General features: G+C 34.3%; 1 protein-coding gene and 1 pseudogene across 1 annotated transcript; one reads left to right on the forward strand and one right to left on the reverse strand.

The window, feature by feature from the left end:
- Positions 1–3,501: 3,501 nt before the first annotated feature.
- LOC144848478 (uncharacterized) lies at positions 3,502–20,547 on the forward strand. Its single transcript, XM_078705237.1, has 20 exons — positions 3,502–3,542; positions 6,569–6,622; positions 6,796–6,918; positions 7,356–7,454; positions 7,893–8,106; positions 8,795–8,897; positions 9,161–9,326; positions 9,988–10,090; positions 10,899–11,001; positions 12,061–12,202; positions 12,664–12,861; positions 13,785–13,955; positions 14,709–14,784; positions 15,207–15,305; positions 15,663–15,823; positions 16,799–16,876; positions 17,304–17,404; positions 18,130–18,274; positions 18,848–18,909; positions 19,342–20,547. Exons 2-20 carry the CDS (start codon positions 6,569–6,571, stop codon positions 19,499–19,501), a joined length of 2,358 nt encoding a protein of 785 aa, XP_078561363.1. The 5' UTR covers positions 3,502–3,542; the 3' UTR covers positions 19,502–20,547.
- On the reverse strand, positions 11,550–11,667 carry LOC144849286 (5S ribosomal RNA; annotated as a pseudogene).
- Positions 20,548–23,975: the final 3,428 nt, after the last annotated feature.

The raw sequence follows: 23,975 nt of genomic DNA on the forward strand, positions 1-23,975 counted from the left end.
CGCCAAGTCTGTAAGAAAGAACAAATCCACTGGTGGCAGACAATCAAAGAGCTTATGGATCTAAAACTTTGATGAACTATATTTTGCCGATTTTAGTACAGGTTTAGTCCAGGTTTAGTCCAGGACTAAAGATAGTCCCCCTTTCATGAATACCGTTTTAGGATAATCCAGGCCAGTATCCCAGAGATAGTCCAGGACTAAAGTTAGTCCCCTTTCATGAATAACGGGCCTAAGGGTTTTGCACTGACAACAATCTCAGGTCTCGATTAGGTACAAATACGAAGACAAGAATAACGCCTAGGTCAAAGTTTACTTCATTAACTTGAGAAAATTACCCGTGCGCTAATTCATGCAAACATGTGCGCAAAAGCATGTACAGATCTTCAGAATATTCGACCAATGAAAATCGTTCATACATACAAGTTGATGATTGGTAGCTACAACCTACAAGACAAAATGATTGGACGATTGCAATGTAGTTAAATGGGGTAGGCCTAGATCGAATCAATCGCCTGTGTCTTTTTCAGTGAGATCCGAGACCGACCAATTCCGTGTTATTCGCAGACAGATTATTATATTCGGAATAAAGGAAAAATCTAAATTCATGTTAAACTATACCTACCATCAATATCACTTTGTACACTACTACGACTTTCCATCTTCCAAAGATCAAGACTATGACATAGAAGTATGAAATATAAAATTAATCTTATGATGTTATATCGAAGGTGGTTCAAATCATTGTCATACTATGGATTATCGTCACGTCGAATGACGAGGGCCGACTCATCGGTTCTGTCTGAGTTGAATCCCGTCATAGCGTCAGGCGTAGTTTTTGGTCGTCGGGAGAACATTATGTTTCATTTTCTCCCGACGAGAAGACTTGTCGGGCCTCGTCGTACGACGCAGTCTGAGTTGGCCTTTTAGAAGACTAGATTTCTGAGAATATGAGCTTAGCTGTTGGGAAATAATAAAACATCTTGTCTTGTGCAGTCAAATCATTTAACGTTTTTGTTTTTTCTCTTTCGTGTCATTTAACGTTTTTAAAGTCTATCCCCAAACGATTAAGGCCCATTCGGATTTAGTTATTTACCCAGGTAAGTTGGTCGCATACTCGCAATCAATTATCAATAATGATTGTGGGTTGTACCTAACCTACCTGGGTAAATAGCCTTCACTTTACTCGAATTTAGAGGCATTTACCTGGTCAAAATAATACAATGGTCGAATTTGATGGCCAGTCTGTTAAAAGTAGACATGTAGCGTTTTAATACGGCGTGTCCATCTACATATTTTGTTTTAGAAATATGCAATCTCCTTGACTTTGTAGTTACTTTCTGTAAGTAAAGATTAACTCTTATTATTATTAATCAATATTATTATTAAAGCCTTGTATACACTATCAAACTTTATGTGACACAAAATGTGATGTGCCCATATGGACATGATGATACCATATTTTAGCATATCACTACCATATTTGGACATATCACACTTTTTTTGTCAAACTAGTTTGATAGTGTAGACAGAGCTTAACACAACGCAAGACTTTCTACAAAGGCAACTTGAGAACAATATCGATGTTGATGATTGTTTCCCATGTGAACGAAATGTTGACGTAAGCGCAGTACTTTTTCGTCAACTTTGCTGTGCACGTTGCGTCCTGGAAACCAAGCCTAAGTCTAACCACACTCCTTGTAATAGGGGAAAATACATTCTCAATTATTGGGTCCAACACCTTTGGAACACTACTCCCCATAATGTTGCAGTAATTGATCCTACCAGGTACCTCTGGAGAGGCAAACGCAAAGCTCTGTCTACACTATCAAACTTTATGTGACAAAAATGTGATGTGCCCATATATGGACACGATGACGTAATATTACTACCATATTTTGGCACATCACACTGTTTTAGTCAAATTAGCTTTAGTAAAGTGTCTTGAAAGAATTTGTCTTATTGAAGACCAATAAATTCAATGTTGGTCACCTTAAAAGCAGTTAGTGGTCTTTATTTAGAAGTCTATGCGATTTCATCGGGGTACATTTATTTTAATACAATGTTTAGGCCTATACAAACCAATTCATCTGTCTTATTAGCTATCAAATCTGTCGCTAGAATCACATCTACAAGTCTAACACTTAAATTTGGATTGGCGAGGGTAGAGTTTTCGAAGATCGTCTTCATCTTTAAATGAAAAAAAGAGAAAAAAAACACCACTTTAGATACCAGTACAAAGGCCTCTTATTCGACTTAAATGTACATACATTTAAATGTAACAGAAATCACAACGAAACACGTATTTAACACGCCTGTCAAATGCAGACTTTTTCAGTATTTTGGTCAAAAAACCGTTCTGCTAAAAATGCAATAAAAAAAGTGGGATATACGGTGGGCGGTGCGTCTGTCAGTACTCTATCCTTCTTATGTTAGTCCACCAGTCGAGTTTTTTTTATCAGGAAACTGTATTTTGAACTCAAGTAGTACACATGAATGTTTTCCAAAATATTAATCTTTACTAATAATATTAGGTCGAAATACATATTGTGATCTTTGTATGGCGCACTCTTACAATATCTCTAATGTATTGATGATGCCCATGTCTAAAGTATTGCGTAACTAACAATTTTCTGTCAGAAAATGTTGAAAGCCAGACTATGGATGTCTGCAACTTTGATAAGTTACTTACATTGTTTACTAGCCAACGAACAATATGTTCTAAACGTCTGGAATTGTTCCCAAATTGTTTTTGAAAGCTGGAATCAAAGACAAAAAGCAACTCAACTAAAGCATGGCTGTAACCTGTTTTTTCTTGCAGATCATCAGAACCTTTCCACTTGTTTAAGGTTACCTTAAACAAATTCGTGATACAGGTTTTGCAGTCCGATTCTGTATTATCTTCTTCGCAGTTAAGCTCTCGAGGTACTAGGCCTTTGGTTTCATGTAACGATACAAACTTTAGGCCTACGTGAACTAAAAACAAACAAATTATCTGTATCATTAGTGTCATTTTGCTGTGACGGTATCACAATGTTTATAAAATAAACACCGGTAAGTATAATAGTCGACTTATCCTCATTCATTTTACTCAATAGGTACGTCTACGCACTTTTAGTTACATAATTTCCAAAAAATGGTACATCGTCTCTTTCGTGAACAGTTTTCGACAAAGTAATTGTAATTGTCTTACCGTGCATATTGTTGAAACCTCAAAAACAATAAACACAGGGATTGGGTAACAAAATTAATATCAAATTTCGGTGACATATGGAGTTTACACAGTTTTTTACCTATTTTATTGTATACACTCAATACAACTATAATGATTTAGTGAAAGGAATCGTGAAAGTTGAAGGCGCCTATTAGATATTATAGTTACTGTAGACATCCTATTTATTATTAATTTGTTTTGTATTAAAAATGTCAAAATATTAATTTTGTTATGACCAAAGAGGGCGTGCGTGTCAAACAAACAAACCACATGTGACAAAAACACAACAGGCAAAACAGAAAGGAGGAAAAGCGTAATATTCTGTAATTTGGTTAATATTATTATAATTCAGATCTATTAACCACCAAATAAACCCTTGCTTGTATAGAGAAGCTAGGCTCTACAGGATAGGCCTACTACTAGGCTAGGCCTACTAATTTAATACTAGGCTAGGCCTAGGCCTAGCTAGTCTAGGCCAATAGTTAGGCCTGGCTGGCCCTGCCCTAGGTAGGTAGGGTGTAGTGGTTCCTATCCAGGCTAAGCCTACCCTGTTAGTGTTAGTGTTAAGTTAGGATGATCACGAGGCTATCGTCTACCGTCGTGCATAAACATAACATTTTTATTTTTTACAATGCATTTTAATAACATACGCCTAAGGGCAAGGCCCTAACTAGGCCTAGTCTAGTGGTGTCGGATGAAATCGGTCGCGCTTGAAATCGGTCGCGTTTGAAATTGGTCGCGATAAAATCAACATCCGGTATTTTGTATGGCGCGCTGCTAGAGCTATACTTTTGATTATATCGGTCGCGTTTGAAATCGGTCGCGCTATTTTGTATGGATCGAGCGGGATGCATGCTAGAGCGGGATATACATTTTTCGTTTATATAGATTTAATTGCTATTTTTTAGGAACTAGATTATTTTTGTGGATATTTTTTATTTGGTTAATAATATTTATTGTCAATCATTAAATTAATTTTTTTTTTGTATTTCACAGGTCTCGGAGAAGGACTGTGTCTGTTCAAAATGGCAAACACGTTTAAATATTATATTAGGCATATAATAATTTACCTCTATTTATATGTACTGTAACTAATATATTATATAGAGAATATACGTCTGTCGTGTCTTTTATTATGCAAACAATTACGTATGGTTTTAGGATATTAATAAAAAATATAGATAATATGCCGTTATAAATCAATCTACCGGCCTACAGTAGGACTATGATGTACAATGATAGATGTGAGAATAATAATGTATGGATAATAAAGGTAGACACGATTCTCAAAGGTAATCTGCACTGATATTTAAACATTTATATTTACGAACGGGGTATGAATGTGAGGCACTGAGTTGCACTTACTTAATTATTTACATTAAATGATTATTATAAATGAAGAAATAAAAGATATTCAAATTAAAATCTATAGTATCGCCGACGTATATACGTAAATTATATATAAATACTGTCAAATTATAGAAAAAGTGCTTTATTCGGAATTATTATGGATAAGCAAGCCTGTGAGCTACAGCGATTTTAATTGCTTTTGCTTATCCTTGCCTCCTTAGATTTCCACGTGTCGTGATTTGGTTACCTATGTTTTAAATGTATTTCGATTTTAAAGGCTAAATAAAGAATGAATGAATGAACATGATCTCATAATCGCGTCGAGCATCTATAGCTCATTGGATCGTTTCACAAAAACATGTGCAGAAGGCCTATAGACGTTTCAAACGTATGGTTGGTTATTAGTAATAGACGTCATCTTTACCTCGCCATGGACAACGATCGTACGTGTTTTGTACATGATTTGACACACTAACAAGTGCGTGTTTTTTAAAAAGGGGAAACCCCGTCAGCAAAATAACGTATTGTTAGAGGAAACAGCTGTACTGCACGATCACATTTTACTAAAATCTATTTTAAACATTAGAAATAAAAATATACACGTGATTTGCCTCAACAATAATCATTATACACTTAATTTTATCCTACATAACGGAGAAATAAAATAGAAATAAAAATAAGGTGATCGAATAGTATGTTGTTAACGACATGGATATGATATAATCTGCCACAGTATGCATAAGTATAAAAATGGATACGCTGGCTTTACGGGCTATATTGTAAAAATTCTTGTTTTTAAATAAATTGTTCTCTTACGTAATTGTTTGCATAATAAAAGACACGACAGACGTATATTCTCTATATAATGTATTAATTACAGTACATATAAATAGAGGTAAATTATTATATGCCTAATATAACATTATGCCTAATATAATATTTAAACGTGTTTAGAAATGGCCATTTTGAACAGACACAGTCCTTCTCCGAGACCTGTGAAATACAAAAAAAAAATTAATTTAATGATTGATAATAAATATTTATTAACCAAGTAAAAAATATCCACATAAATAATCTAGTTCCTAAAAAATAGCAATTAAATCTATATAAACGAAAAATGTATATCCCGCTCTAGCATGCATCCCGCTCGATCCATACAAAATAGCACGACCGATTTCAAACGCGACCGATTTCATCAAAAGTATAGCTCTAGCGGCGCGCCATACAAAATACCGGAAGTTGATTTTATCGCGACCGATTTCAAACGCGACCGATTTCAAGCGCGACCGATTTCATCGTAAACCAGTCTAGTCATAGGCCTAGATACAATCTCCAGGCTATATACTACGCCTATATAACACCCCCTATGGTTTTTGATAAAAGACTATATGTGTTATGATATCGGTGCATCATAAGCCTGTCGGATGGCTGAATGGGTAGTACCTGGGTTTTTTTGTTGTTGTTTTTTTTACTCACCATCTTCTTTGTTGAACATCATCTTTCTCGCCATTTCCCTAGACGGATGTTTTCTTTTAGGTTACATACAAGGCCTGAGGCCCGAGAAAGAGGGCCTGAGGCCCAATTGGGTCAATGGGCATAGATATAGCACAGGAATTCCATCCACGACTAGGTGTAGACGTAGCCACTGTATTTTAGACTTTATTAAAGTGCATGTATTGTATAATTTGTCTTGATAAGATTTTATATCCCAGAACCCTACCATCACTTCTAAGCATAGATTAATAATTAGTGTGAACCCCACCAGTAGAAGTACAGTATATAATTTAGCTTAGTATAGTACTGTAGTACCCAACTCATGAATGTGTTTAACATATGTAATGAATAAAAAACTATTTACATTCCAGTCCTAAGTAGTAGTTACTACTATATTATGAAGCCTAGTATTACTAATGAACTATGTTTGTTGTCCGAGTGCTATCTACACTGTCCTTGAAAACAGTGAAGTCAAAGTGCCTATGCCTAAATTATATATATATCTTTATTTAGATGATGTTTAAGTTCCGCAAAGTTTCAAGTCATATCAACTACCAGCCTGCAACAGTATGCGCTATTTGTTGTCTTATTATTTATATCTAGGCCTACAGTATGTGTTTTTAATACTGGCAATCTGTTTTGTGTGTTTATCTTGTGCACTCTAAACTTTCCTCGTTTATCATTTTTATTTACTCTATTCATTAGTCAAATAATATAGAATATTCTGTTTTGTTCTTCAGGTGCTTGAAACAGTCTTTCAAAGTAATGACATATTCAAATTATTCTGCACACCTGGACACCTATTTATGCAGAAGGATATTCAAACACTACAGGTGTTTGATGCTTTCCCAGTAGACGCTAAGGTACTGTATGTTTCTTTTTTTATTTAATCCTTTAACCCATTGACTGCAAAGTTTATGCGAATAGGCTAGTTGTACTGGCTGTGCCAACTTTTTGATTAATTAATTGATTTTAGGCGACATTTTTCTAATTTGTTTAATCATACAATGATATAGGCCACACATTTCATATGTGTATGGCAATGCATCTTGTCTCCAGTGGTGTAACGGCTATGAGCGCTCACTGGCTAAACCTAGGAGCCCTGGAGCTTACGGGGCCTCTGAGCAGGCCCCAGAGGAAATAACAGGCATTAAAATATGTTTAAAAAAGGCTAAGAACGCCCATTGCCTCCAGTGTTGGCTACTAAATCAGGGGCCTCCGGCCACTGCGTTACCCCCACTGCTCTGGTGTTTTACCACTGTAATTTCTTTATACAGAGTCTAATTTTATTTCTCCTCAGACTTCTACAGTGTGTAAGCCATTTACCTTCTTTCTGTCAGGCATTTCACCGATAATACATGTCCATGTTCTACGAGCAAATTGGAATGTTGCTTTTATAGTAAGAATTTACAATTTTACTTATATACAAAAATAGATCTAATTTGAGAGTGTAGTGATGTGGTACAGTAGTAAGGAATTTGACTGGACAGATGACGTGACCCTTAGAAAAGTGTAACATCTGAGTCCACAGCGCCATGAGCATTGATCCATTTGATAAGGATTACTATAAGCAAATTCATTCACTGTCCTTCTTAAAGGTGGCAATCCTGTTTGGACAGACAGACATATACACTAGATGCTCTACATAAACAAAGTCCTTGGGGAATAGAAAAAATCCTGACATATGACAGGACTTGAACCCAGGACCCTTGGATTGATAGCCAAGCATCATAACCACCAAGCCACAACTCCACTCCCAAATCTCCCATTTATTTGTGGAAATTTCCCAATATTTTGAGTCATCTTCTTGCTAAGTATAACTTTTTTTTGTGTTCAGTTTCACGAAGATGGTGATGTGGAAATCTGGAAACACATTACCGGTAGTCACTCGTGGAGCAAAGTTCACCAATTCTCAATCTGCAAAACGAAGGGCGCCACCATTTCTAGAGTGGTTATACTAGAAGAACGTAACCAAGTGGTTTGGTTGGAAAAGAACCCAGATCCAGAGGATGACTGCAGTAATTCAGTGAATATTAGATCATTGGAAAAAGGTTTGTGGCATACTCGGACTACTCAATTATTTTAGCTACAAAAATAGAGTATCTCACAGCATCAGGACCACACTGAATAGGGGCTAGCCTTAATGTTAAAATATTATTGCACCGCAATTGTATCGCCGGAATATGTCCCCTTAATAGAGGTGACCTCCTGAATAGTGGTCTCCCCTTAATGGGGGTTACCTCCCGATTATGGGTGTCCCCTTAATTGGTGTCCCCTTAATAGGGTTGTCCTCTTAAATAGTGGTGTTCTCCTAAATAGGGGTGTCCCCTTAATAGGATTGTCCTGAATAGTGGTGTCCCCCTGAATAGGGGTGTCGACCTGAATAGAGGTGTCCTCCTGAATAGTGGTGTCCTCCTAAATAGGGTTGTCCTCTTGAATAGTGGTGTCCTCCTGAATAGGCGTGTCCTCCTGAATAGGTGTGTCCCCTTAATAGGGGTGTCCTCTTAAATATGGGTGTCCTCCTGAATAGGGGTGTCCTCCTGAATAGGTGTGTCCCCTTAATAGGGGTGTCCTCTTAAATATGGGTGTCCTCCTGAATAGGGGTGTCCCCTTAATAGGGGTGTCCTCCTTAACAGGGGTGTCCTCCTGAATAAGGAAAGAAACATTGAAAGATACATAACACTTTCCTAAGAATCAATAATAGTATTGTTAATTTCTTTTAACATTTTTCTTGTTTAGGTGGAAAAGATATAACAAATATTGGGCCTGTGCAGACACTTCTTTCAAATTGCCCAGAAGTAGACTTTTATGAAATTAACGATAGGATATACATTTGGCCAAGGTAATAGATATATGTGGCACATGTAATCAAAATCAGATAGTGGCATTGGTAACCAAAAACAATAACAGGCTGAAAATTAAACTTTTATTTTTTTTACAAAAAACGATAGTTGAAACAGTCTTTATTTGCATTACCTTGGTGTTTTTCTATTTTGAGACAAATAAATGCATGAATTTTAACATTTTGTGTCGTCTGTTGGTTAAAAAATGGTGTAAATTATGTATGATTTTAATAAAACCTATTATGTTTTATGCTTTTTCCAGCAACTCTGGTCCTCCTGGTCTATTTTTTGTTCTGTATCTCAATGGTATTGGAGGCAAGTTTTCCATAAGGACTTGCATATTAGGCAAGAAAGTTGGTGATAACAGACAAGAACAAAGCATAGATTTCAAACTAGTCGCGAGAAATCTTATTCATATCTGGTCCCAAGTATGTATCCTCATTCAATATGCAAACATGTGTATTAATGGTATATATTGTAACACCATTTTAAATTATAGGAGTTTAATATGTATAGCCTTTATAGCTTTTTTTTTTATTTCCCTAATTTTATTACTACAGATATTTACTTAAATTTAAGGACCTTCACATCCATGTTTAACCTTAACCAAATTCTATCCTGCCATCAAAATATATTGCTTCCTATCTCCTGTCTTTTCTCTCTGAGATGGCCAATTTAATTTATTGTTTTAATTGATTTCCCTTTTGATTCTAATTTGTTTTTCTTTATTTTATTTTGTTAATTTTTAGAAATGCTATTTATTTAAATTTGATTTTTAGTTTTCAAGTTCAATAAACATTTATTTTAAAATGGTCATTTTCTTGAGAACATAACGGTACTGTTAACACAACACATAAAACGCATAAAATAAAGTTGCATATTAATGTCTTGTCAAATTGTATTTTGTGAGGGTCCCTAATTACCACCCTCATAAAAAATTGTTGAATTACTAAATAAATATTATAGCGTAACATCAACAGTAAATCAAAATTCAATGTACCACCCTTAAGCTGGAATTTATGTTTGAGATTTGAGAAAATTGAACATTGCTTGGCATATTATTATGTTAAATTTGTTTTATAATTCTAGGTCAACAGCTGTAGAGTAATTTCAAAGCTTATAAATGAAATCGATAAAGAGCTACTGATTGTACACAGTGATGGAGAGGTGGATATTCTGGGTGAAGAAAGCAGTATGTATCAATGGATTGTATTATTGTGGCCAAAAATATATATATATGTGGGGAATAACCTGTGACTTGCAGCATAACTGAGCTAAATTGCGCACAGGTGTGGACGGCACATACAATAACTTTCTTCCCTCCTGAGGAGAAGAAAGACGTCTGAGGTTTGTGTCAATTGCTGCCACCAAGCGGCACCCGTTCGTCTGTCTACAACGAATGGACCAGAACACCAGCGTAACTCCCTTCTCTTCCAAAGATGAACTGGGTTCTTTAGAGTGCACACAAGCCAGATGTGTACACTGGACTTCAAGTCCTTATCTGAGAAGTTGTTCTACCACCAGAACAATGGTCGAGGAGTGACTTGAACCTGTACTTATTGTATAGCCATGGGTCGTGGTGTCCCCTGTCTTAACCGCTTGGCCACTCGACTCAAGGTTGTCTGTAGGAGAAGAGACCTAAAAATATTTCAGATATATTTGTTCTTGTTTTTGGCACTAGAAAGAAGTTCACCCTAAAGCTCTGTCTACACTCTCAAACTTGACAACACAAATGTGTCCACATAATGGACATGATGACGTCATATCACTACCATATTTCAGCATATAACTTCCATATTTGGGCACATAACATTTTTTTTTTATCAACCTAGTTTGATAGTGTAGACAGAGCTTAAAACAGGTGTCCAAAAATGGGTTGTTCTACAGTAGAACCACTCCTTTGGGAAATCCCTTTTCAGGGGACACTATTATGGGGACGTTTCGCTCATTTATACTTATACTTCATTAATAAAAATTGATAATGTTATTTCCTTATTTAGAGATTAAAAGAACCATATGGCTAAAAAATTACCAGTACTCTGAACAAGAATTATTCGTAGTCTTCAGAAACAGACTTGTTGCTGTAGATCAGTCAAGAATAAGGTGAATGTGTAAATTATATGTTTGTTTAAAATCAGGCCACTGCTGCCGCACAGACTAAGCCAATACTGATGTTTCTTATGGGCTATTAATGCTTATTTATTTACCCAGGTAAGTTGGTGACCTACCCACCAAAGTCAGCGATAATTGGCCTAAGAAACCAACTTGCCCAGGTTAATACCTACTCCTGAACGAGCCCTTAGACCCAACTGTACTTCATTCATTTTAAATGAAGAAATACTTTGTAATTGCATTAAGACCAATTTACACAGACAAGTGGTAACGCTAAGCTGAAACCGCATGCTTATCCCATGTAGAATTTGTATATTTTTATTTATTTATTTTATTCAATCGAAACCAACAGCGATAATTACCGCCATTAACAGGTTTGATACAAACAAAGCCAGGACTGTTTAAAGCACCTTGATTGGTCCTAACATTGATCAAGGGCTTCTCTCGTCCAGTGTCCATGTCTGAGGCAGATACTAGATGCAGGGGCTGCTATAAGAGTCAGCAATGCTGATTTCAAATGCCTAACGGGACCCCAGCTCCATATACAGCACTCGATATTCCCAGATGGTCTCCCATCCAATCTCTAACCAGGCCCAACGTTGCTTAACTTCGGTGATCTGACGAGAACCGGTGTTTCAACGTGGTAAAGCCGTATATCCTAAATGGGTTTCCGATCAACGCCTGTACGCTCTGCGTTTTGTGTAAATAACATACAATAACATAGATTGTTGTTTTCTGTTTACCACTTATAAATTGTAAATTGGCCTTTTAACAACATATTTATAGTTAGTGGCACTGCTGACATGCTTGCTTGCTTGGCAACCCCAGATTCCTTTGTTCAAATCCTGTCATGGTTCTAACATTGTTCTGGTGTCCAATACAGCACTGTAAGCCTATAATACTTAGTTTGGACAGCATGGGTTTCCATCCTGCTTCCATCCAAGTTATGTGTTTTCTTTTGTGTGGTTTGGAAATATAAAACTAAAATACATAGACAGTACTGTCACATTTTGTACTAATTTGTTTTTTGTATATATTCATAATCATAAGGATGTATTGTTTGAAGTCTGGAAACGTTACACAGGAGATTGACATGCACAGTCTGGGTGATAGTGATATCCACATGTGGAGAGGGTTTGGTCCAGTGCCCAGCATTGGAGTATGGAGTTGCAAAGGAATGTGGGAATTGCAGGTAAAATTATTATTTAGTATAGTATATTAATGATATGATGTTGTTGAATATGCCATTTTAATGTCAATGTGACGCATAATAGTTATTCAATTTGACCAAAAATTGGATCAGGAAAAAAAAAATTAAAGCAATAAAATAAACAAATTGTCTGCCGGCCAATGGGTTTTTGGTTGAATTTAACTGTGTCATTTTAAGTGAAAACATTTTTTCTGTTTTTTTTTCTGCATCCTGTCTGATGTCTCCACTTCTGAACTTTGTTTGTGTAGAACCTCTTGTGTTTTAGTGTCGAACCTCTTGTGTTTTAGTGTCATGTCAAAGAAGGTTCCACCTCTCTGAAGAACAATTATTTTAACTCTTGGCAATCCTAATTGGTATTCCTAATATTAGATAACATGCATTACAATACAGGACAAAGCAGTCACTGTTTCTTTAATATTTACCTTCATTTGTATTGTATGCAGATGACAGATGTGGACAAGCTACAAGACAGCTGCCAACTAGAAGAGTTCGGCCAAGACAGACTTGCTAGTAATGTCGCCCTCAAACAGATGTTAGTCGTTGATAAGTCAGGTGACATGAATACGATGTCTACAACTACAGAACTTTTGAAACCAGAAATGTTTCAGAATCCTGCAATCTTGCTTGCACTCTTGCAACAGGTAATATAGACTTCTACTGTTATATACAATAATGTCATATCACTACCATATTTGGGCATATCACTACCATATTTGGGCATATCACTATCACATTTGGGCATATCACTATCATATTTGGGCTTACCACTATCATATTTGCGCACATCACTACTATATCTGGGCATATCACTACCATATTTGGGCATATCACTACCATATTTGGGCATACTACTACCATATTTAGGCATATCACTATCATATTTGAGCATATCACTACTATATTTGGGCATATCACTACCATATTTGGGCATATCACACTTTTTTTGTTTGAGAGTCAGAGATAGACAGAGCTTTATAGACAAAAATATTACAGTTGATGTTTTGCATTTTAGCATGTTGAAAATGTCACTACTTAATATCCCACATACATTACTCGTTTTCACCTTAACGTGTCTGCCTCTTCTGTACTTGACATAAAAACTTGTAAAAATGGGTACCTGGTAAGGTCAAGACACAACTTTGCGCTGATTACTAGCTGCATAATGGGAGTATGTTTCCATACATGTTTAATTAAAAATTTATATGTACAGAGCTTAGAGGTTTCATAACATTAAGCGCTTTATAAATCTAGGGTATTATTATATATTATATACAACATTTGGACATGTTTACAAACCAATCTTCAGTGCTGTGAGAGCGTCCACAATGACGGTGGGTTTGCGCTTTCTCACGTATATGATCATTTTACCTGAAAAGCTGAAGGAATTTCGGAAAATCACAGACTAAGGTTACGAATAAGGAGGGCTGTTCTACAACTAGCAAAACTACAATACTCCTAACAACCACTAATATCTAGTCATTGCCAAATGAAGATTTGTATATGAAAAGAATTATATACATGTATTTAATTCCTTTGTTACCACACAACTGTACTTTTATTGTAGAATAAAGAGGGCAGCAAACCAGATGCTGTAGTAAATGAGCAGGAGAGACTGTGCTCACTGTTCTCTGATAACAAACTTGAGAGTGACTTGAGTGAGAGTATGGACTCATTGCTCAGTCAGTTTAAGGACCTCAATACACAGTACTCTCAGCTTATGTCATTTAAACAAGAGGTCAGTATAATAGCGTCAATATAACCCTAAAAATATCGATAAAAAAATTACGAAACTTTTAGAATTTTTTTGCAAATTAGACAACAATTCAAAGAGCTTTGTCTTGTAAAGATCGATCAAAAAGTTAAATTTCAGAAATGCAAAATTGTCGAGTCGTACCTATTTGTATAACAAAGCCTGCAGAATGTGCAACTCAAAGGGGAAACCACAGTCAATCCCAATCTCAAAGTTAAAGTAAAACTTTATTCATTCCTAACTGTACTAGATGCTCACAATTTTCAATATACGTATATTAAAATACAAAATAATAAAATAATATAAAAAATACAAAATGTTCAATAATTAAAATAAAATATTTTTGTGCTTGATGGCACCAATGAGCAGGAGTAACGACTGGTGAGAAAAATCAGGATCTGCTACTTCGCTGAAAGGTGATGTATCGGTGGTGGAGCGGATGACTTGCATCTTGACAAACACCACCAAACATCTTACCAAGTTAATTCGTAAATTAAAGTAGACAGACTCTGACTGCTGATCCTCATCAATTACCACTACCGCTCTTCTTACAAGGCAATCAACCCTGCTCTTGACCATTTGAGTAGCATTGCCACCCCAACAGATCTCTTTTTTTGTCTCAAATTTTCTGGTCAAAATAGATATCAAAGTCCCTAGCGCTCCCTGCCCCCTGGATCCATCATTGTATATTCAATATATTTCAAAGATATTTAAATAAATGATTTGCCTTTATTGCAGGAAGGAAAATCATCACCATCTTTTCTCTATGATGAAGTTTTATTTCTACTTCAGGATTCTTCAATACTCTCAATTGGTAAGAAATTAGTTGAGGAACTGTGGTTTGACGGTTACTGTGCTTGCCTTCCAATCCCAAAGTCCAGGGTTCAATCCTGACCTAGTACCAGGGTTCAATCCTGACCTAGTACCAGGGTTCACTCCTGACCTAGTACCAGGGTTCAATCCTGACCTAGTACCAGGGTTCACTCCTGACCTAGTACCAGGGTTGTAACCTGCAAAACTTTGTATGCCTCTCCCTAAGCCTCACTCAAATAAGACTTTATTAGCATGATAAATTAGCCTTTATCATCATGTCATTTGCGAGTTTCTTGTTGGATGTGTATGAACAATTTTTTTTTATTGTTTTCAAAATCTATCTGTTAATTAAATGCTATAATATAATAACACACCTATTTACCAATTATTTTATTATAAATGTTGGATTTTTAAATACTTTAGATTACAAATACCGTCAGATGGAAGTGCTGGCCCAGAATTACCCTTGTAAGGTACTTGACATTTTACTACGGTATCTTCAGTTAGGAAGATTTGCAAATGGTAAGGTGATTTGTTTTTTTGTTTTTTTTCTTTAAAATATTACAAACAGTTGAACCCCGCTTGGGGACACTCTGTCAAGATAGACTTTTTGGTGATTGCTTTCTTAAGGACAATTTACACAGATGAACGGTGGAAATAACATTTATGTCTTATGACCATTTACACAACACATGGACGGAATGGGTGGTTGCGTGAAAACCTGCTAAGGATAGATACATATTCTACATTAGACAAGCTACATGGTTTTCCGCCTACCATTAACTCTCATCTGTGTACATTGGCATTTAAACTCTTCTTTCTGTAGTATAATTTAAAAAGTAATTCTTCACAAACTAATTAATTTTTTTTCCAAAATAGGTCAATGGTTCCTGCACACGGCAGATGAGGTTGAGCAAGAGAAGGCTATTCAGTACCTGAATGATGTCTTTGGAAGCACAACAGTAACAATGTCATCGACATCATTCCCCTTGTTCTCTTTCATCTGCAAACTAATCTTCATTGAATGCCCTCATATTCTGGTACCTCCTTTTAATTCTCTTTCTCCACTTTTATTTGACTTGTTAGAGCGCCATGAATCCTAGAGCCATCTACAGTACATTATCATTAATTATTTTAGATTCTTAGACTGTTATATTAATGATTTATAGGCCTTGAATGTGCAACTTTTGTTTTCATAACATGCCATATGCAGCTGTCAAGACAAAAAGTCATGAAACATGAGCATGTGCAGAATGATTATTAACTCTGAAAAAGTGTGATGTGCCCAAATATGTTATTTGAAATGTTCTTTTTTTCAAACCAACAATTAGTAAACTAACCTTGACAGTTTCGCTGTCCTGATTGGACAGCTTCTTCAGAAATAATGACAACAAGAACATTTCAAATAACTTATTACTACAAACCAGATGAACATTTTCAATCATGCCCAAATATGGTAGTAATATGACCATGGAGCTATAAATGTATTGTTCCATGGGCACATTACATTTTTTTGTCACATACATTTTTGTTTAACTGAAAAAATAGTACAATTCAATATCACCATTAAACATCACTTTTACTGTTTAGTAGAACTAAATGGCACATGATACAAAATGAACCAATCAAATGGTAGGATACACTCAGGTGTAATAATAGCACATATTAAATTACTAGCAATCCTATATAAATGCGTTATTTTAGAAGCTGTCTCGTTGATAATATTGTTGTTTTTCTACATGAACATTGTTTATAATATGTTTTCATTTATAAATATATCACCAAGAGTATTATATCGAGATAATAAATACGTCTAAAGTGTTTATTAAAACTGATATTTTAGATTAGAAAATGCTCTTAGATTACTTAATGACCGTTGTCGTGGTTATTTCTATCTAGGTCAAATAGCGATTAATTTTAATATGACAATGTAGGCTATTCAATTGGAAATTTTGAAATAGCATGTATTATATTGTTTTGTATTCATCTTTTGTGTTCTATTATTTCACTTGCAGATAAATTTCATTCATCTTGTGCAGAAGTTAAAGAATTCTGATACTGCTTCTTCGGCTTTTTTCAGAAGAAGTAATTCTGTGAGTTATTTATTATATTTATATATATATTTTTTTTTTTTTCTTACATTTTATGTTCTATTTAAAATGATTCAAATTGTAAAGAGTAGGAGGAATCCGGTCATTTAAATATTTTAAATAACAATAAAAAAAATTATAGAAACAGTGCTCATTATTCGGAACATAATCGCGTCGAACATCGGTCGGTAGTTCCGTACTATTTTCCGTACTTTCGCCGATGAGCTATGCTCGACGCGCTTATGAGATCAGTAATACAGAACTTTCCCCAATAAGCTATGCTCAACGCGATTATGAGATCAAGTTCCTAGTATGAGCACTGTTTAATAATTTAACAGTATTATTAATATATAATTTACACAGTGCTATGCAACACATTTGATTCATATACACAATATTAAAAATATAACATGATTATATGTGATTTCAGCTTCAATTGTGGCACCAAATAAGGTCAGGACTACCACATCTTCACAGATCACGTAGAATTTCAGATGCTGTCAGAGCTAAAGCAGATCTTATCATTTTAAGGTAAGCAGAAATAAATTATATTGTTATGATAATATAGCGTACACATGTACAATTTAAAATGTATGTATCTGAACACAGTGAGTACAATTTTGTTCAATAATATAATAATAAAAACAATAATAATAATTACAATAGTAATAATTTTTAACCAGAGCTTTTCCATTTTATATTACTATTTTAATTCATTTGCATGCAATATTTGTCAAATTTATGTGTTGTTTGATAATATTGAAGATGTATTGTCCCCAAAAACATGAAGATTAATTAAATCAGATTTTAAATAGTTTATTTTGTGGTTTTAATAAAGTTAATCACTTCCATAGAAAAAAAATGAAAACAAAAAATATTTGCACTTATAAACTGACCAACAAAATGGTTAAATTCAACCAAAAACTCATTTGCTTTGCTTTGAATTACAGTTTTTTCAGGTAAATATATTTTTTCGTTCCAATTTTTGGTCAAAGTGGAAAACTATTATGCGAAATTATATTCAGCAAAAATATTTGTAAAAACTATTTTTTCAGGGAGACAATACATTTTTAATGTTGACTTTTTATATATTTGATCTTTTTTTTTTTAAATTGTTATTATTAAGTGATGTGAGAATGGAAATAAAGATTGCTGATTACAATTATTTTAAACACGGAGTTCTGTGGTGTCAAGCCCTCCGCCATGTTGAGGTGGCGGCTAGAATATCCATTTCACTTTCTATTCTTTTCTTTCAGTGAAGATACTAACTGTGAAGTGGAAGCCCTTAAAGTTTTAATACATCAAAAGCTTTGGGCGGATGCACTACATTTATTGCATAACTACACTGGAACAGAACATCACAAAGAACTCTTTGTTGTTCTTGTCAACAGTATCACAAAGGTATAGCAAATTTATAGCTGATTGAATAAAACTAGAAGGGCACTCAGAGAGCGCAAACCTCCGCTTAGGCATATGACAATTTAATGATGTGTTCCCATACAGCTATGAAACCTTACTTTAAAATCTTACGAAAACTTTTTAACTTTTTGAGTAATCCTGCTAAGTAAAAAATATAGAAAGAAACACACACATAAACACACACATGATCGACCACATAACCTCTCACCATTTTGGTGAAGGTAATAAGCCCGCTGTAAAATTGCTCTTGCAAACCCCAGAAGTAGAATTAATAGCATTTAAACTAAAGACATTTCAATATTATAATTTATCATTAAAGATGCTCAACAAAGCATTGTCCTGAAGGGTTGTCCTGAAGGAGTTGCATTTTTTTTACAAGGGGTCTTTATTTATTAAGAAACAAGTTTTGTGCAAGCTAGATCTCCCAGACAGGCCCTCCTGCTATTTTGTTATTTGAACAATAATATTAGTCCAAATTTGGCTACAGATATTTGAATTTATAGGTCAATTATCCAAATGATATACTGATTAATCACAGTATTTTTTTAATTGCAGGACAAGTCTGCATTTAAGGAATATTGCACTAGCCTGTGGGACTGCATTCCAGACAGTTTCAGGTAGGTGACACCACAAATATAGTATTTATTCAAATAAACGCACCAGGGCATTTATTGTTCAGGAAGGTTTTTAGGTGGCCGTTTAATCGAGGGAAACGTTTATTCTGGGGAAGAATTTTTTTTTATGTAATGTGGTATGTATAATTAAATAAATATCCCCTAGATATGAAAAAAATACAACAAAAAATACAACAAATTAATTAATTAAAAATTGTATCAAAATAATTGTAGATCATGTCATTCAATGAATTTATTTATTCAAAAATGATGTTCTGTCAGGGTGGGGTGGTCTGGGTGGGGGAGGGGAGAAGGTTATTTCGAGGGAGGAGTTTATTCAAAGTGGGGTGTTTATTCAAATAAATCCAGTATAATATAAAAATATATTGATGATAAAAGTTAAATTGGTTTATATTCTTTACATTTGTATAATAGGCTCACAGATGTGTTAAGGATTTTTCATCTCCATGCAAAACAGTTTCACCATGCACACAACACAGAGGAGGTCTTCGTTGACGCACCCGATGACCTCCCTGTGTCTTGTGTCAAAGGTCAAGTACTGAAGATGTTTCTTAATGAATCTATATCTGACTAACGATTTGGTGCTGTATTTGCAGTTTTGAGATGCATCGTTATATATGATAATATAATAATAATCTTTATATTATATTGTGTCCGAATTATTATTATAAAATTGTAACAATGTATATAAATTAAAGTATAATTAATTTAAATGTATAATTTCATAGATTTTACAGAAATGTTTATTTACAATGCAATATGAAACGCGGCTATGTGCAAATTATAGAATATAGAGGGAAAAAACAGTTTTATGTGCAAGTCTTTTTGTTAACGTCATTTCATCGTTTTCTGCGATTCAACAACATTTTTGTTAACTATTAATGTCGCATAATGTGGTCTAACTGAGTCACACCATTCGTTAGAATCATCTTATGAATGACCAATTGTTTTGTTTACAATCATCTCAACTCTTCTCATCTCCAGTGACATAAAAGAGATTGTAAAGGGATTGTTTAGAAGTTTCTAAACAGCTTGCGATAGTAATATTAATATGATTGTACATGCATAATCAAGTATCAATGTAATCATCTTATAAATGATCAATCACAGTGTGTATGAATATCAATATATATATCAACTCCTTTTCAAGTTATACGTCATAGGAGTGATTGTAAAGAAATTGAACAGTTGCCAAATAGTTCATGTAATTAATGTCAATATGAGAGTTGTGGAATCATTTGAAGTGACCAATCACAACAGTATCTACCTCAGTATGTTTATATTTGATTATCTACAACATTAAACTAATCATGGTACACCAATCACATTAAATCAACCACACAATATTTATAACGAAACAATTACTTTTGCTTTCCGATAGAAATAGCTTTCAGTTGGTAATCGTTGTTTTAACTGGCATGTTGGCATCTAGTTCTAGTATCATTATGTGTCATGTGGTAGAAGTAAATCATATTGTAAATGGCCGCAAATTGCATGTTGTTATGACAACCGGTTGCTTTACGAGCATGACTATCAGGCACTAGGGCTTATCTCGTACAATTAGAGTTCGGTGCGTTTAAATAAATAGGCCTCGGTCCATGCTTAGAATTTCATTGATACAGTTAAATGCCTGTCCTACTTTAATATTTCAATTGATAATAAATAAAAATTAATACTTAAGATATATGCAGCAATAATAGATACATGTGCCTTTGTACACCAGTTCTGAGATGAGATTCTGGAGGTCTTAAACAGTTGTGTTTTAATAGTACCTTATGGACCAGTATAGCTATTCATGGCATATTCAACAATCATCCTCAGTAATTTTTAAGGATTTTCTGTTATTCTCTTAGATATGAGTGTTTCCCTTCGCAAGAAGAAGTGTTTCCTGGTGCCTAAGTGTACATGGGACAGGCATATTGTTTTCATGTATCCTAACAAAAGATATGTGGTCTCTAATTTCCTTTAATTGGAATGACTAATAACAACCTTCATAAAGCTCTGTCTACACTATCAAACTTTATGTGACAAAAAAGTGTGATGTAACCAAATGGTAGTGTTATGCTTAAATATGGTAGTGATATGACATCATCATGTCCATATATGGGCACATCACAGAGCTTTAGGTTACTACTATACAATAACTCCTCTTTAATCACATTAGTTTGTGTGATGATGAATATTCATTAGTAGGATACAGCAAGGTTCTTTGTACTTTGTTCCTGACTCATATACACTGTTTACGTGTACTGAGAGTGACAAACGATTTTATGCCAGTAAATGACATTTTAAGTGAGTTAATATATCTAGCAATTGTAATCTTAAATTTCTTTTTAACAATGAAAAATGTAAACCACCCCATACCGTTTTGAAAGATAATTTTGAGTAAAATAAGTGTATGTTAGTAGAACCTCTATTAAGGGGACACCTTCGAGGTCCAAGTCCTTAATAAGGGTGTCTCTTAAATAGGGGTTGGCTGTTGTGTTATTTATATTTCCCCTATAATACTTAATAGGTCTTGGCTGTTGGGTTATTATTTACCCTTGTCTTTCCCCTATGTGGTCTCCTAAATAGAGGTCTATCAAAGGAGTATGTATATTCTCAGTACTGTATCTAGGTTTTTCCACTATCATAGGAATATGTGTTGGTTATACAGCATCACATGTGTTTCACCTAGTACCATAACCTAACCCTTAACTTATTCCTTTGATACATGCACCACATGTGATACAAATGAGATGCTGTATTACCAAATATTCATGATACTGGGCAAATATTGCAGTATTGGAGATACGGCATGTCAAAAGTATACAATATAGGACTGTAACCAATTGCGGCACCTGGGCCATGTTATCACATGGTTGTGATTACTCCCTAAACATATTAAACCAGTGAACTAATAAAAATCATGTTTGTTTTCATTTCCTCAATAATGTAGAGATTGTATTTATAAATCCTGAAATTAAACTACAAAAACAGGTCAAGTAGTTGACACTAGAAGATCACCCACTTTACCAGTTATTATAATATTACTAGATTGAATTGGGCTGATTTCCACAGAACAGGTTTACTATTAAAAGATCACTCTAATCAAATTTTGGATGAAAAATTTAATTCTTACCTGAATATGACAATTTTAGGAAAAAGTAGATTTTTTTCATTTGATAAAAGGTTGGCAATTATAATCAATAAATGAGCATGATACAAATTTGCAATTGACGTATAACAAATAAATTGTTGTGTGTCACATGGGTTTAATGGAGTATTTTATAGAGGAGAAATGAAACTAACAATTCTTTTAATTGGCCTCCTTAGACATATAATTTGTTCGACAACATACTTTATATATAGATACAGTAGGCCTATTAGTTTCAAGTATTTTTATCAATTGTTTCACATCATTAGGCCTATAAATATCCATTGTTTCCCTCCCATAATGATGTTATGATGTTGATGTTTTTTGTACTTAATACGGCAAAATACTGTATCTAAGGGTATATAAGGTTCCTTCTAGAGTGTTTCGTCTGATAATAAAACCATTTGCCTTTTAGACTCACAACCCCTTACATACATAACCTATTTGTCATTGTTTAGGCACGGATGATTGAGTTTAGTAGTCCTATTTAAAAACCAAACTCTCCCAGTCAGTTTTTACTGCAATTATGCTTTTACATTCAGAAAAGTAGTATCAAGACCTTTTGTTTTTTACCATATATGGTGAATTTTAATTGTTGTGCCTCAATCAGTGGTGCTTGATGTAATTTGTTTTACTGTATTATTGATTTAATATTCTTGTATCATGAGACTACATGTGAGTGACAGGTTAATATTAAACAACTATTTTTGTGACTTATTAATAAGTGCTTTCATAAGGATAGACGCATCGTTTGCATGTTAAATGTGTATGTATGCTCTAACAATATACATTTTCAGTACTAAGTAATCTGTTACAATATCATTATATAACACATTATATATGGATATTAAAGAAAGCAGTATTATTTTGTTCGACTAAGTTTCTTATTATGAATTTACAGAAACTCGCACCAGAGTAAATAAACACCAAGTTATTTTTGGCTGATATTAAGTTATACAATTTTCAGAATATTTTCAAGTGGGTAAATGTTGACTGACAGCATGCACAATTAAATTGTATAGTTCTTAAAAGGTTAAAATCAACTTTAGTAGCAAGGCAAATCTTTTATATTATAATACATTGTATTTTCATTGTCTCGTCGTTGTACTCTAAGATGTCAACTATTGTTTAAAAGAGCTGTTATGGGCATATTAAATTGATCAATGGGTGCGTTGAAATAACAATAACGTGTACGCAATTAAGTTGTAATTAATATATCAGGATGCGACGTAGGATTGAGACACATAGGGATTACGAAAGAGTAAAGGGTAGAGTAGGTTTGAGAAAGAGGTAGATTGTGAAAGAGTAGAGTAGGTTTGAGAAAGAGGTAGATTGTGAAAGAGTAGAGTTGGTTTGAAAAAGAGGTAGATTGTGAAAGAGTAGAGTTGGTTTGAGAAAGAGATAAATTGTGAAAGAGTAGAGTAGGTTTGAGAAAGAGGTAGATTGTGAAAGAGTAGAGTAGGTTTGAGAAAGAGGTAGATTGTGAAAGAGTAGAGTAGGTTTGAGAAAGAGGTAGATTGTGAAAGAGTAGAGTTGGTTTGAAAAAGAGGTAGATTGTGAAAGAGTAGAGTAGGTTTGAGAAAGAGGTAGATTGTGAAAGAGTAGAGTAGGTTTGAGAAAGAGGTAGATTGTGAAAGAGTAGAGTTGGTTTGAGAAAGAGGTAGATTGTGAAAGAGTAGAGTTGGTTTAAAAAAGAGATAAATTGTGAAATATTAAATAGTAGAATAATAATAATCGTTATTTACTATTACTATTACGGTTGAGATATAATTAACTATTATATTTTATTTGTAATACCAACCGAATGAATCTTTTAATGAATTAAATAGTAGGTTTGAAAAAGAGATAAATTGTGAAAGAGTAGAGTAGTTTTAAAGAAATAGATAGATTGTGAAAGAGTAGAGTAGTTTTA

The sequence above is a fragment of the Antedon bifida genome, chromosome 7 (genome assembly GCF_963402885.1).
Source record: "Antedon bifida chromosome 7, ecAntBifi1.1, whole genome shotgun sequence".
Classification (NCBI taxonomy): Eukaryota; Metazoa; Echinodermata; class Crinoidea; order Comatulida; family Antedonidae; genus Antedon; species Antedon bifida.

Bases quoted from the DNA above. Each gene is read 5' to 3' on its own strand.
- LOC144848478 (XM_078705237.1), top strand. From the start codon at position 6,569: ATGATGTTTAAGTTCCGCAAAGTTTCAAGTCATATCAACTACCAGCCT. The intron at 6,919-7,355 runs GTACTGTATGTT...ATTTCTCCTCAG, and splicing joins CTTTCCCAGTAGACGCTAAG to ACTTCTACAGTGTGTAAGCC. The intron at 16,877-17,303 runs GTGAGTTATTTA...ATGTGATTTCAG, and splicing joins TTTTCAGAAGAAGTAATTCT to CTTCAATTGTGGCACCAAAT.